At 38.3% G+C, this 14,988-nt stretch overlaps 1 protein-coding gene and 1 long non-coding RNA gene across 5 annotated transcripts in view; one reads left to right on the top strand and one right to left on the bottom strand.

Annotated features, from left to right (window-relative positions):
* Positions 1 to 262: 262 nt before the first annotated feature.
* Positions 263 to 14,084, top strand: LOC110343912 (uncharacterized). Of its 2 annotated transcripts, none has more exons than XR_015446610.1 (4): positions 263 to 431; positions 9,979 to 10,012; positions 13,066 to 13,401; positions 13,925 to 14,084. It is a non-coding gene; the product is annotated as an uncharacterized LOC110343912 (long non-coding RNA). The 2 variants fall into 2 exon arrangements; XR_002386171.2 differs by having other exon boundaries at positions 13,890 to 14,084.
* Nup58 (nucleoporin 58) overlaps positions 8,723 to 14,988 on the bottom strand; it is a 69,762-nt gene continuing 63,496 nt past the window's right edge. For all 3 annotated transcript variants that reach the window (XM_087199437.1, XM_021236339.2, XM_021236338.2), the window contains one exon: positions 8,723 to 8,820. In XM_087199437.1, coding sequence (XP_087055563.1) covers positions 8,738 to 8,820 — 83 coding nt within the window. In that variant the 3' untranslated portion in view covers positions 8,723 to 8,737. The remainder of the gene's footprint in view (positions 8,821 to 14,988) is intronic.

Below are 14,988 nucleotides of genomic sequence, written 5' to 3'. Positions count from 1 at the left end.
CAAGATAGAATACATACCACCAATCTTGGCAGTAAGACAGAAATTCAAATTCTTATAAAATTGCAATTACGCAACTATGAAAGTATTGTTCTAGAGATGTAAGTGCTCAAAGTAAAAATAATAATGTAACTAACAAAAACTAGGAATGGAAAATGAGAGAAAGGGGATGGGAGTTATTAGCTGTCATTATTTACAACAGTAAATCAATAGTCACTGTTTAAAGTTCAAACATGCTCGACCCCGCTGCAGACAGGCAGGTCCTGAGTCGCACAGAACACACGCGGAATCGGCTCGCTGCACACAGGAAGGTCTGTGCACGCCCTACAGAGGTCCTGAGTCACGCGGAAGACACCGAATCACCCCGCTGCAGACAGGCAGCCACCTGGTTCCACACTACAAAGACGCAGAGGACACTAGACCACCAGACCAAGGTACTGAGTCCCGCTGTCCCTGGGCCAGAGGTAGGGGCTTCTGAGCCGTCGTCCCACTGCTTCTGGTCCAGAGGAAGGGGCTTCCCGGTCACCATCCCTCCCGCTGCTCCCAGCCCAGAAGAAAGGGCTTTTGGGCCAACTTCTGTCCCGCTGTTCCTGGCCCAGAGGAAGGGGCTTCTGGGCCACCATCCCTCCCACCGCTCCCGGCCCAGAGGGAGGGGCTTCTGAGCTGCCATCCCACTGCTCCTGGACCAGAGGAAGGGGCTTCCCGGCTACCATCACTCCCTCTGCTCCCAGCCCACAGGAAAGGGCTTTTGGGCCACCATCCCTACCGCTGCTCCCAGCCCCTGTCCCACCTCTCCCAGCTCAGAGGAGGTAATCCATGTAGGCGCCAACAGGGCCCCCCAGTCCAAATGAGAAAACACATAAATAAGTCTCAAAACCAGACTTCCAGATCACCTACAGCAACTCCAAAGGGAAATGAGATGGAACACTCTGATACTCAACCACCTGGACCCACTGAACTGGCAACAAAGGGGATGTGGAAAAAATGAAATCAGAAATAATTTCTCAGATAACAGGAGAAATTGTGCCCCTAGAGCAAGACATGATAAATAAATCTAGAGAGGAGCTCAGGAACATGATGGAATCCCAACATAGGAAACAAATGGAATCCATAAAACAGTTGCAAATAGATTTCCAGGAGATGAAAAACTCCATTGAAAGTCTGCACAGCAGAATGAGCCAATGTGAGGACAGAATTTCAGATATAGAAGTTAAGATTGCAATTAGTGACCAGGAAAAGAAAAATTGCTTCAAAATTAAAAGGGAACATGAGAAATCAATCCAGCAGCTGCTAGATGATGCAAAGAAGAATAACATAAGACTGACTGGAGTCAATGAAGAAACAAGAGAGAGTGCAGATGACATAAAAAATCTCTTCACAGAAATAATGGCAGAAAACTTCCCAAGCAGGGGAAAAGAGCTTGACATACAGATAAGTGAGGCATATAGGACTCCAAATAGCCTTGATCAAAAAAATCTACACATAGGCATATAATTATTAAGATTCCAGAAACTCAACAGAAGAACAAAGTTCTATAAGCAGTTAGAGAAAAGAAACAAATCACATACAAAGGAAAGCCCATCAGAATTTTCCCCATTCCCTGCCCTCCCTTCACCCCGCCCCCCACCGCCCTTCCCTATTTACAAAGACTTTGGTTCCATTTTTTCATTTCTCATCGTATTTCCTTTCCCTTCTTTCCTTTCCCCTGCCCCTCCCACTACCCGTACCCCTTTGGACCTTTTCTTCCTATTTCGCATTATCAGTTATGCATTTTAATCATTGGTACATTTTAGGTATACAATATAATGACATTCATCATTGGAAATTTGCACCTTACATAATCTTTCTTGATTCTTATTTTTCCCCTTTCCCTACCCTCCCTTCAACCCCTCCATCCCTCCCTATTTACAGAGACTTTGTTAACATTTTTCCATTTTCTGATATTAATTCCATTCCCTTCTTTCCTTTCCCCTACCCCTCCCACTTCCCCTTTCCCTTTGCCCTTTTCTTCCATTTTCACATTTACCCATTATACCTTTTAGTCCTTATTTACACTTTCAGTTTCTCACACTAGAGAAACAATTCAGTATTTGCACATGTGCATCCTATTTATTTCACTTAAGAGTATCGCCTCAATGTGCATCCATTTAGCTATAAATGTCTCTAATTTCTCAATCATTATAGCTGAGTGGTACTCCACCTTATAAAAAAAACCCCACATTTTCCTTAACCAGTCTCCAGTTGATGGGCATCTGGGCTGCTTCCAAGTTTTAGCTATTACAAACTGTGCTGCTATTAACATGGGTGCACATATATCACTGTAGTATGATTATTTTAATTCTTTGGGGAAGATACCCAGCAGGGGAATAGCTGGGTCAAATGGGACTTCCAGTCCTAGTTGTTTGAGGTATCTGCATACTGATTTCCATAATGGTTGCACCAATCTGCACTCCTACCAAAAATGAAGGAAGGTTCCTTTCTCCCCACAACCTCGCCAGCATTTGTTATTGGTTGATTTCATGATGTCAGCCATTCTTTCTGGGGTGAGGTGGAATCTCAGCATTGTTTTCATTTGGAACTCTCGAATGACTAGTGATGTTGAACATTTTTTCATATGTTTATTTGCTATTTCTACTTCTTTGTCTGAGAAATGTCTGTTCATTTCAGATGCCCATTTTTGGATTGGGTCTTTAAATTTGGGAGGTCTGATCTTTTTAAGTTCTTTATAGATTCTAGATAGTAGGCCCTTGTCTGAGGAAAAGCAGGTGAAGATTTCTTCCCTACACTGTGGGTTGTCTCTTCACACTGCTGGTGGTTTCTCTTTCTGTGCAGAAGTTTTTAAATAAGAAAAGATCCTACTTGTTGATTGTTTGTGCTAGTTCACTGGCAACTGAGGTTTTGTTCATAAAATCTTTTTCTACACCGATGTCTTCAAGGGTTCTACCTAACTTCTGTACCAGCTGGTTCAGCGTTTCTATTTTAATATTTAGATCTTTAATCCATTTTAATTTTAGCTTAATGCATGACGAGGGATATGTCTAATTTTAATTTTTGGCAAGTTGAAACCCAATTTTTCCAGCACCATTTATTAAAGAAGCTATCTTTCCTCCAGTGAGGGTGTTTGGCTCCTTTATTGAAGATGAGATAGCTGAGTGTGTCTGGAGTTGTTTCAGCATCTTCTAATCTGTTCCACTGGTCCTCAGGTCTGTTTCTTTGCCGGTACCATGCTGTTTTATCACAGTAGCTTTGTAGTATAGTTTCAAGTTGGGGATTTTGATACCCTCTGCCATGTCTCTGCTACCTAGAATTGCTTTTGCTATTCTGGGTCTCTTCTTGTTCCAAAAGAATTTTTGAATTGTTTTCTCAAGGCCCATGAAGAATGCTGCTGGGATTTCAATTGGGATTGCATTGAATCTATATAGCAATTTTGCAAATGTGGCCATTTTCACTATATTGATTCTTCCTACCCAGGAGCAGGGGATGACTTTCCATTGTCTGATATCATCTTCAATCTCTCTTTTCAGAGTGCTATAGTTTTCAGAGAAGAGGTCTTCGATTTCTTTTGTTAGGTTGATTCCTAGGTATTTCCGTTTTTTGGATGCTATTGTGAAGGGAATTGTTTGGCCTATTTCATTCTCAGTGAGCCTGTTATTCATGTAGAGGAAAGCTATTGATTTTTGTGTGTTGACCTTGTATCCACCTAACTCTACTGAATTTTGTTATTGAGTCTAGAAGCCTTTTGGTGGAATTCTTGGGGTCTTCTATATAGAGTATCATGTCATCTGCAAATAATGACAATTTGACTTCTTTGTTTCCTATGTTTTTTCTTTTACTTCTTTCTCTTGTCTAATTGTTGTGGCTAATGTTCCAAAAGTATGTTGAACAGTAGTGGTGATAGTGGACATCCTTGTCTTGTTCCTGATTTTAGTGTGAAGGATTTCAGTTTTTGACCATTTAGTATGATATTGGCTGTTGGTTTTTCATACATGGCTTTTATCAGATTGAGATAGAGATTGTCTATTCCAATTTTTGTAGGGTTTTTATCATAAATGCATGTTGGATTTTGTCAAATGTTTTTTCTCCATCTGTGTAGATAATCCTATGGTCTTTGTCTTGGCTCTACTGATATAGTGTATTACATTGATTGATTTGCATGTGTTGAACCATCCCTGCATCCCTGGGATGAATCCCACTTGATCAGGGTGTATGATCTTCTTGAGGATCTTCTGCATTCTATGGGCCAGTATCTTAGTAAAAAATTTTGCATCTGTGTTCCTTAGTGAGATTGGCCTATAGTTCTCTTTTTGGGTTGGGTCTTTCTCTGCTTTGCAGAGCAAGGCAATCTTGCTTCCAGGAATGAATTTGGGAGTATTGCTTCCCTTTTAATTTCATTGAAGAGTTTAAACAGCAGTGGCAATTGTTTCTCTCTAAATTTCTTGTACAATTAAGCAGTGAAGCCATCAGGACCTGGGATTTTCTTAGTGAGTAAGTTTTTAATTACATTTTCAATTTCATTGGTTGATACAGAGTTGCTTAGAATTTTTAGGTCTTCTTTGTTCAACTTTGGTAATTCATATGTGTCTAGGAATCTGTCCATTTCTTCTGTGTTTTCCATCTTATTGGAATATAGGTTTTCAAAGTAGGTATTGATGATCCTCTGGATTTCTGCTAGGTCCATTGTAATTTCACTCTTTTCATTCTTAATTGCATGGATTTGGGCCTTACCTTTTTCTGATAAGGTTGGCTAAGGGTTTGTCAATTTTGTTTATTCTTTCTAAGAAGCAACTCTTGGCTTCATTAAATTTTTGTATCATTCTCTTAGTCTCCATTGCATTGATTTCTGCTCTGATCTTTATAATTTCATCCCTTTTATGAGCTTTGTTTTTGTCCTGCTCTTCTTTTTCTATAAGCTTGAGGTTCAGCATCAGGTTGTTTAATTGGGCTTCCTCTGTTTTCCTAATATGTGTAGTCACTGCTGTGAATTTCCCTGATAAGACTGCTTGCATTGTGTCCCATAGATTCTGATATGTTGTATTGTCATTGTCATTTAATTGAAGGAACTGTCTGATTTCTTCTTTAATTTCCTCTGTGACCTATTGGTTATTCGGCAGTGTGTTGTTCAATTTCCACGTGTTTATGAAATTTTTCTTGTTTCTTTTGCTATGGATCTCCAATTTCATTGCACTATGGTCTGATAATATACAGGGGATAACTTCAATTCCTTTGCACTTACTTAAACATGTTCTATGTGTGAGTATGTGGTCTATTTTGGAGAATGACCCATGTGCAACTGAGAAGAATGTGTATTCTGATTTTGTGGGGTGGAACTCTCTCTAAACATCCATTAAGTTCATTTGTTCAAAGGTTCAATTGAGTTCTAGTATTGCATTACTTATTTTTTGTCTAGTTGATCTATCTATTTGTGACAGTGTGGCATTGAGGTCCCCCACTACTATTGTATTAGTGCCTATATGACTTTTCATGCCTGTTAGTATTTGTTTTATATAGTTGGGTGCACTAGTGTTTGGTGCATAGATATTTATGATTGTCATCTCTTCATATTGGATTGTCCCCTTTACAAGGATGCAATGTCCTTCTTTTTTTTTTTTAAAGGTGGAAAGGTTTATTTAGTTTACAGTTTGTAGAGGTTATATGTGATGTTCGGTATTTTATACCAAAAGAATTGGGTATCTATGAAAAAACAGTAACAACCAACATTTCACTTCAGATGCTAAATTAACTCAATGTGGATTATAGATGTAAAAATCCAATCTTAAAAAGCCCTTACAATTCTCCTACATTGTTGGTGGGAATGTAAACTAGCACAATCATTATAGAAATAAGTATGGAGATTTCTCAAAGAACTAAAATTAGAAATTCCATATGACCCAACTATCCCCCTTCTAGGCCTCTTTCCCAAAGAGCTTAGTGCATTATATTACATTGATATATCCATACCAATGTTTAGCACCACAATTCATGATAGCAAAATACTAGAAGCAGCCTGTATATCCAACAACAGATGATTAGATTTTTTCCCCCACATTAACTTTATTGGTACATTTTAGGTATAAAATAGAGTTACATTCATCATTGGGATCTTGTACCATTACATGAGTCTCTTGGTTCTTTTTTTTCCCCCCTTCCCTTGCCCTCTCTTCACCCCCTCCACCCTTCCCTATTTGCAAAGACCTTGTTTCCATTTTTTTCCTCTTCTCATATTTTCTCCTTTCCCTTTTTTCCCTTCCCCTACCCCTCACCATTCCCCTGCTCTTTTAGACCTTTTCTTCCTGTTACACATACAGTTTTTAAAATTACAATATTAAGATGTAGGAGACATTACCACAGATTTTACAGAATTTAAAAGGATATAGAAAGCATATTACAAAAATCTTTTTTGAAATAAATTTGACAACTTCTAAGAAGTAACTTAGAAGACAAATTAATGAAACTAACTCTGGAGGAAATATAAAATTTGAATAGCACCTATTAAAGAAAGTATATTCCTAGCGTCAGAACCTACCTATATGACAACAGCTCATAAACATTTTAACTGATAAATTATATCAAACATTTAAGCAGAAAAAAGAAGGAACACTTCTCCCCTCATTTTAGGAAATCAACATTGTGCTAATGCTAAAACTGGATAAAGATAACAGAAGAAAAAAGTATGAACATAGATAGAAATTTGTTTAACAAAACAAACTATTGGAAGTCAGATCTGGCAGGATGTAGAAAGTGGTTTTATTATAGGGATGGCAGTGTTGGTTCAGCATTGGAAGATCCACCCCCAAAAGTCATCATTTTAACAGAGTAAAGGAGAAAGCCATATGATCCTGTCACTAGTTGGAGAAAGAGTATTGGACTAAATTCTACAGCTGTTCATGGTAAAAACTATCAGGAGACTAGAAGTAGAACAGAACCTTCTCAACAGATCAAAGACATGTACTGCATACCTCCAACAGGTCATGTCACTTCTCTGTACAAATCCTTCAAAACCTTAGGATCTCACATAAGCGAAAACCACAGTCTTCACTATGGTCCAGTCTGCTCTTACCTCTCTTTTCCCACCTGTTCTTACTCTCCTTCTTCTTCCAATTATAGCTATACAGATGCTCTTCTGATGGGCCAGTGGATCGCCCTGCTTTGGAGCTTTGGAGTTGATTATTTCTTCATCCCTGTTCTCTTTGTCTCTGAACAGATCCCTCCTTTGTGTCCTCTTGTCTATATTCAAACATCACCTTCCTCCTTAGACCTTCTCTACCTACTTTATTTAAATTTGTGAGTTTCACTTTCAGCAGTCTCTTTCTTCATTTCTTTCCATTGCCCTTCTCACCACCTAACATTCCATGTATTTAACTTATTTATTTTATATATTGTCTATTTCCCTAACGAGAATATATGTTCCATGAGGGCTGGAATTTTGTTTGATGTGTTCACTTAATTATTCTAACACTTCAAAAAATGTATGAAACATAATAATTGCTGACTAATAGAATGAATACAGGGATGATGTATGCATAATAATAAGCTGCATAGTATGCAAATGACACTAACAACACATGACATGAAAAGACGGTCAACATGATTAATCACTAGGGAAATATAAACCAAACCACAGTGAGATACCACTTTACACTTACTAAGATGGCTATAAGAAAGACAAACAATAACAGGATATGGAGAAATTGGAACCTTCATATACTGCTGGAAAGAATGTAAAATATTGGGCTGGAGATGTAGCTGAGCAGTGGAAGCCTCTCTTAGCATGTCTGAGGCCCTGGATTTTATCTCCAGTACCAAAGGAAAAAAGAAAAGAATGTAAAATGGTGTGGCAACTTTTGAAAAGTTGACAGTTCCTCAAAATGTTAAGCATAGTTAGTTACCGTATGACCTAGCAATTCTGCTGCTAGGTATACATCCTAAGATAACTGAAATAATTTGCCTACAAAAATATCTACCTGAATATTCAGAGCAATAACACTGCTAATACCAGTAAGTAGAAACAATACAAATGTTCCTCAACTGATGAATGGATGTGTTGTTAAATCCATCCGATCAAATATTATTTAGCAATATAAAGGAATGAATACTGCTATATGCTACAACATGGATGGCTCCTGAAACCATTATGCTAATTGAAGAAAATAAGTCACATTTATATGAAATATTCAGAATGGCCAAAGCTACAGAGAACAGATAAATGGTTGCCTGCTTAAAGTGGACTTAAGGTGGTAGTGGCAGAGAAGGAGGGATGACTGCTAATCTTCCTTTTTGTGGAGACAAAAATATTTTAAAACTCAGCTATTATGATATTGTACAGCTTTATGAACATGCTGAAAACCATTGAATCTTGGACTTCAAATAAGTGAACTTCATGATATGTGAATTGCAGCTCAAAAAAGTGTTTTAAAAAGAGTTGTATAACTAAAATTAATAAATATTTAATACACTATACTGGGTCAGTTTTATTTTGTATCAGCTTTTCTTCCTTCATCTCTGAATTTTCCATAATTCATTATACACCCTGAATTCATGACCTAATTCTCAACTCCTTTAATACTCCCAGTACATGATCCATTAAGTTATTCTCTAACATCAAAGTCAGATTTTCTATTCTGAATTCTAAGCATCTTAACCAAATTCACTCTAAATCATATGTTATTCTTAGATAATGAGATTCACAAAATTAATTTCAGAAGTTTGTTGCCAAGTAGATACTTGTTTATTCAATGACTGCTCAGAACTGGATTTTTCTTCCTAGCTCATTGGTTTCCGTAACGCTAGGTTCTCGAAATCCAGTTAAAATCTTTGATTTGTGGCCTGAGAGAAAGAAAAAAAAAAGTTTAGACTGTATTTGACAATAAGTTAACATTTATTAAGTTAATATTTGAGTTAATTTTGCTTACTTTGTACAGAGAACGTATTTAAACACCTTACATATGCTAGCTCATTTGAATGCTTACAATCAACCTCTAAGATGAGTAATTACCTCCATTTTATTAATGGGGTACAAAGATGTTAAATAACTCAGCCAAGGTCAAGTAGTTACCAAGCGGTAATGCTAAAATCCTAACCCTAGCAGTATGTTTCCAATTCCTGCCTTGGAAAAGGTCATGAGAAGTCACTGAATCAACTCTTTTTCCACTACATTAATTGTCCAGTTAGTAAATATTTGTAGAATACAAGTTGATGCTAAATATTGATGATACAAAGACAAAACCAAGCTGGGCATGGTGGCACATGCATGTAATTTCAGCACTCAGGGAGGATGAGAGAGAAGGATCACAAATTCAGGCACTGCCCAGGCAATTTGGCAACTTAGTAAGACCCAGTCTCAAAATTTAAAAAAATAAAAAGGGCTGAGGATGTAGCTCAGTGCAAAGACACTGGGTTCAATCCTCAGTATCACAAATTAAATAAGTAAATAACAAGACAGGCCTCCTGGAATTACACCGTCATAGGGCTGACAAACACACTATCAATAATAACAAAACCTATAACATGGTAAGCCTGTACCTTAAGGTTCAAAAGTCCAACCAGTGTGAAGCAGATCCATTTAACTTTACTGGAGGAGTTGGAGAAGGGCAAGATAAGATGGCGCTGAAAGGTTAACATTTATTCCAGAGAAAAGAAATAACCAATGATATGAAATGAACCTGCAAAGTGGTACAAAAGAGCAGTGTTCTGGAGTAGCCTAGTCTAAATGTTAGAAGAAAGAGCTGGCAGAGAAAGTAGAGCCAGACTACCAAAAGTCTTATATCTTATGTGAAAGGGCTTAGAATAACGAAGAGCAGTGAGGATGAGTCCATCTGATCTTATTTGCATTTCAAAAAGATGACTGTAGGAACTCTCATAAGGAACAAAGATACAAGAGGACAATGAAAGCAGGGATACTAGGTGATGGGCTGTTTAATCAACTGATGTAAGAAATATTTTAAAAGAAGTAAATTTAATATCTGCGATTTATTCCTCTTTCAGGTATATGTAACCCATCAGTGATCCCAGGAGCATGGTAAGTACCATCGCAAGCAGAATTGCCCAGCAGAAACATACCGTGAGCTACTTATAGAATTTTAAATTTTATACTAAGACATTAAGACAATACTAAACACATGAAATTAATTTATTTTATTTCCCCTAATATCATTTGGATGTGACAGCAATATAAAAATACTAACAAAATGTTTTGCATTCTTTTTTTTCACACCATCTTTGAAATCCAATGTGAATGTTACGCCTAAATAATTCTCAATTGGGATGCTAAATTTTCCTATAAACTATTTGATTTGCATTTAGGTTTTATAAAATTTACTACTGAAAATAGACTGCTATATGCAATTTGTTCCAAACAAACTTAAATGCTGCCTAAAACTTGAATCGTGTCAAGCTTTAAATTTAAATTGAAAATTAAAAGTTCAAAAAAAATTAAAAGTTCAGTTCCAGGGCCGGGGATTTAACTCAGTGGTTTTGACGCCTGCTGCGCAAGCACAAAGACCCGAGTTTGATCCCTGGTACCAAAAAAGAAAAAGTTCAGTTCCTAGTTGTATTTGCCATATTTCAAGTGCTTAGTGTGGTTAGTGGATACCATTCTGGACAACATAGAATGTACTATTTCTCAACCAAGGAAGAATGACTTGCCAAACTCTCCTGGTTACCTTACTGCAAATACCCACTAAATATGTCAATTATTTTCAAAGAGCAAAGGATTTTAAAAGTGGTGAGTCACTAGTTCTAGGCCAAATGCATATAAAACACTACATAGGAACAGAAGGAATTCTTTATAAGGCCAGAAGGGATAAAAAGCCAGCACATTATTGGTTTTGGCTCAATTATTTAAAAGAACATTGTTCTTAGGTCAATTCTTTGTCCAGCGAACAGAGATGGAAACAGTGATTCAAAAGAGTCACTCTTTGTCATTAATAAGCCTATAAAAACACAGAAAGCAAGTTCCATCATAGAACATAAGTCATAAAGTAAAGCCTTTGGCTTGGATTAGATCTCCTTTAAAAAAAGTCTTATTACAAAACATGAAAATGATGGGTAAAATTTTCTAATCATCTTTTAAGTATATAGCTGACTTAGGAAAGACATAAGGTAAACTGTTAGACAGCAAAAGTAAGCGAGACAGTGAAGAAGCAGAACGTCAATAATCCAAGACTTGAAGATTCTAGCAGCTGTAGAGAAGACAAGTGCAGACAGCCTGGGGCACTGTGCCGTCTCCTAGCAGATCCTCCCCTTCTGCTCTACCAGTAGGCATTTTAGCTGAGCGCATGACACCTATCCATAACACATGCCAGCCCACCTCACAGCTGTGTAACTAGGTCTTGGCCAGTGTGTGATGAGCAGAGGCAAAGGATGCAACATCTGGATCGGATTCTTTCCCGTTCCCCATGAGCTGGAAGCCAAAAACACGGAACCATTCTAATAAGGCTGTTACTTCACATTGGCAGACAACCCAATTAGGAGTCTGGGCCTTCGAATCCACTGAGCAGTGCCATCAGCTCTGGACAGGTCCATGGAATTGGACCATGATATGAAAAAGAAATAAATGATCTTGTTTAAGGCACTGTGTTTGGAGTCTCTCAATAAAGCAGCTTTGTATCCTTGGTAATTTAAGCCATGCAAGATCAGAGAATCCCCTACACAACTGGAAAAACAAAGGTCTGCACTAGGAGTCAGCAAACTTTTTCTATAATGACCAGAAGACAATGATTACCCTAGGCTTTGTAGGTTGTAGTCTTTGTCCCTACTACTCAACTCCACTACTGTAGCACAGAAGCATCATAGAGAATATGTAAACAAAGGGGCCTGCCTAGTTGTGTTCTAATAAAACTTTTTTTGCTTGTATTCCTAGCACTTGGGAGGCTAGGGCAGGAATAATACCACAAGTTTGAGGCCAAGCTGGGCTACACAGTGTGTTCAAGGCCAGCCTGAACTGCATAGCATGACCCTGTTTCAAAAACAACCAAAAAACCCCAACTTTTTTGAAAAAACAAAAACAGGCAGTGGGATAGTTTGACTCATAGGCCAGTGTGCCAACTCCCTGCCAATATCATTACCAAAGAAAACCATGTCTCACAAAGAAAAGTTGCCTGTTGTAGCTTTGGCTCTCACAAGATAACTACACCCTGAGAACTCATTACTTTTCGCTAGCTCATAGAAGGAACTGCAGAATGAATTCGTATCACATCTAGCTCCCAACAGCCCTTAGAGTGAGTTTTATTTTAACGTAGTCCTGAGTTTGTATTGCTTTCAGGTGCCTGATAGAAACAAATGCAAATTCTCTCTGGAGAAACATGTCTTCAGCTTCAAAGAATTCTGCAAGATAAACTCCCATCAAAGATGAGTTCACAAACAATTATCACAAAGAGGGAAAGAGTAGTTTACCTGAAAAATGTCAGAAAAAAAACAAATCAGACCCTTAATCACTTTAAATATTGGAATTATCAATGACAAATATGTGTGTTGAATATGCTTTTTTTAAAGTGTAAATAAACAAAAAGGGATAATCAAAAAGTGGCCAGATACATTCTCCTCTCTCTCTCTCTCTCTCTCTCTCTTTCTCTGTCACTCTGTCTCTGTTTCTCTTTATCTCTTTATTCCTTTCTTTTCTTTTCTGTGGTAGTTCTGAGGATGGAACTTAGGGCCCTGCCAATCCTTTTTAATTTTGTTTTTTGAGACAGTGTATCTCTAAGTCATTAAGTTGCCCAGGCTGGGCTCAAACTCAATCCTATCAGATGAATAAAACACATTATAATAATACTCACTCTAAGCTAAGCAATTCTGTCCAAATCGCTTAGTTTCTTCTCTCATCTGTAAGGGGGAAAGGATTATCCACTTATGTTAGAGTCAGCACCCAATGAAGCGGTATGTGTGAAGTCTTATTTCATTCCTGTTCCTCTGATGAGGATGAGTCTGATCCTAGATACCTAAGCTTTTAAAAACACTTTCCTTATAGTTAAGATGTTAGAATGATATACTAAATATAAAATGCTTTTACAAACTGTAAAACTTAAAATGTCTTACTCTCTTTTCTCTTCCCATTGGGTTCTCATTTATTCCCAGAAGCTAGTAAAAGACACATTTTTACTGCATAAAACATTAAAACTTTGTACAATAAAAACAAGGACAAGGAATCAAGATGGTGGAATGGTGAGAGGCCACAAATTTCAGCCTTTCTGAGACTGAGAATCCAGATACTGGAAAACAACAACTTGAGGAAGAAAAAAAGAGAAGCGGGTTGCTGGGAATTGGGAAGGAACTGACAGGAAAATTAAGAGCAACAGAGAAGTTCGAGAGACAGACCACAATTCATAGAAGGAAAATGAAACAGTCTGGATGCTCTCCCTGGCTCCTGGTTCTCAGCTCAATGGGAGGGGAGCCTGGTTCTGCAGAAGCAAGGTGAGTGCTTGGGAATCCAGAGAAATGATAGCAGCTCACTGGGCCAGTGATGTGGGCTCCAGGGAGAGCCTGCGGTTTTTGTGACCTTCGGGGACAGCGTGGGGTTTTCTCCAAAAGGGATTCCCTCCACACAGCAGGCAACAGCTGGATAGGGATCCCAGCACAGGTGCCCACCAAATTGCAGGAGGGTACTTGGTTGGGTGCCATTTTGGGAAGGGGTTAATTGCTTTAACTGCGACTCGGAACAGTTGGTTCACTGCAGGCTTCCCAGTGTTACCCTCCCACAGTGTCTGGGTGAGAGCCACAGGAGACAGCTGCAGACAGGGATCAGGCTGGAAAGAGACCCTATGAGGTCTTTGAACTTGGGGCAGGAAGGACATAAACCCAGTTCCCAGCAGAGGGAGGTCAGGGCAAGCTTGAGTTGCAATGGGTCTGAAAGTGTCAGCAATTCATAGTACTTGAGCACTCTCCCTTCTACCTGCATTCAGCACAGATCTGGGGTCTGACTGCCTTCCTTCCCTAGCTGCACAAGCAAGGACAAGTCTCAGCCTGGACACTGCCACTACCTGGGGTAAGCAGAGGGAATGGAGGAAAGAGCAAAGCAAACCATGAAATGCTGCACTCCAAAACCACAGATCCAGGGGAAAAAAAAGAAAGAAAAAGAAAAAAATAAACGTACTCATTCAAATATACAAAGAAAGGTTTTTGAGTTTTGGACTCTTTCTCTTCTTTTCTTTTCTTTTACTTTCCTCTTTCTTCTTCACTGGTTTTGGAGTCTGAAGAATTTTCCTTTGTTATTTCCATGTTTAATGATTTTTCTTCCTTTCTTTTTTAATTTAAAAAATGTACTATTATTATTGTTTCATTTTTTATTTTATTTGCACATGTTTGCAGTTCAATTAGTGTACAGTCATCTTGGGGAATGGTTAATGTACATATTACTGCGTGTTTACCCTTCCCTCTCTCTCCCTCCTCCTCCAATTTCCTACACCACTTTTTATTCCTGTTGGTATTGTTTGTCTTAGTTCATGTTAGACCGTATAATATTTACATTGATTGGGGTCGTTAGGCTCCTGTTATGGCATATGTTTATTCTTCTTATTTTCCCTTCCCTTCCTCCTTATCCCTCACCCTTGTTCACTTGGACCTCTTCCTTATTGCAAGAGATCCATACCCTTGTCCCTTTTTATTCATCTTTTATTATTTTCTTTGTACTTTGCCTCTCTCAAATGAGAGATACCATACGGTTTTTAAGCCTGTGTGTCTGGTTTATTTCACTCCACATTGTATTTTCCAGATGCATCCATTTTCTTACAAAATTCTTGAATTTGTCATTCCTTATAGCTGAGTAGTATTCTATTATATATAGATAACACATGTCTTAGTTACTTTTCTCTCATTGCTGAGACAAAATACTCAACACCCAAAGTTAAAGGGAAGAAAAGTTTATTTAGCTCACAATTCATAGAGGTTTCAGTCCATAATTGGCAGGCTCCAGGGCAAGGTGGCAGAGGGGCAACTGTTCAAGGCAGACAAATGGTAGCAAAGCAACATAAGGGACTTTAACAGCATCTTTCTGCCCCTTTT

This window comes from Heterocephalus glaber, unplaced genomic scaffold (genome assembly GCF_053883595.1).
Source record: "Heterocephalus glaber isolate CG9 unplaced genomic scaffold, H.glaber_assembly_v1.0 deba00001719, whole genome shotgun sequence".
Taxonomy (NCBI): Eukaryota; Metazoa; Chordata; class Mammalia; order Rodentia; family Bathyergidae; genus Heterocephalus; species Heterocephalus glaber.
This window is presented reverse-complemented; position numbering and strand designations above follow the sequence as displayed.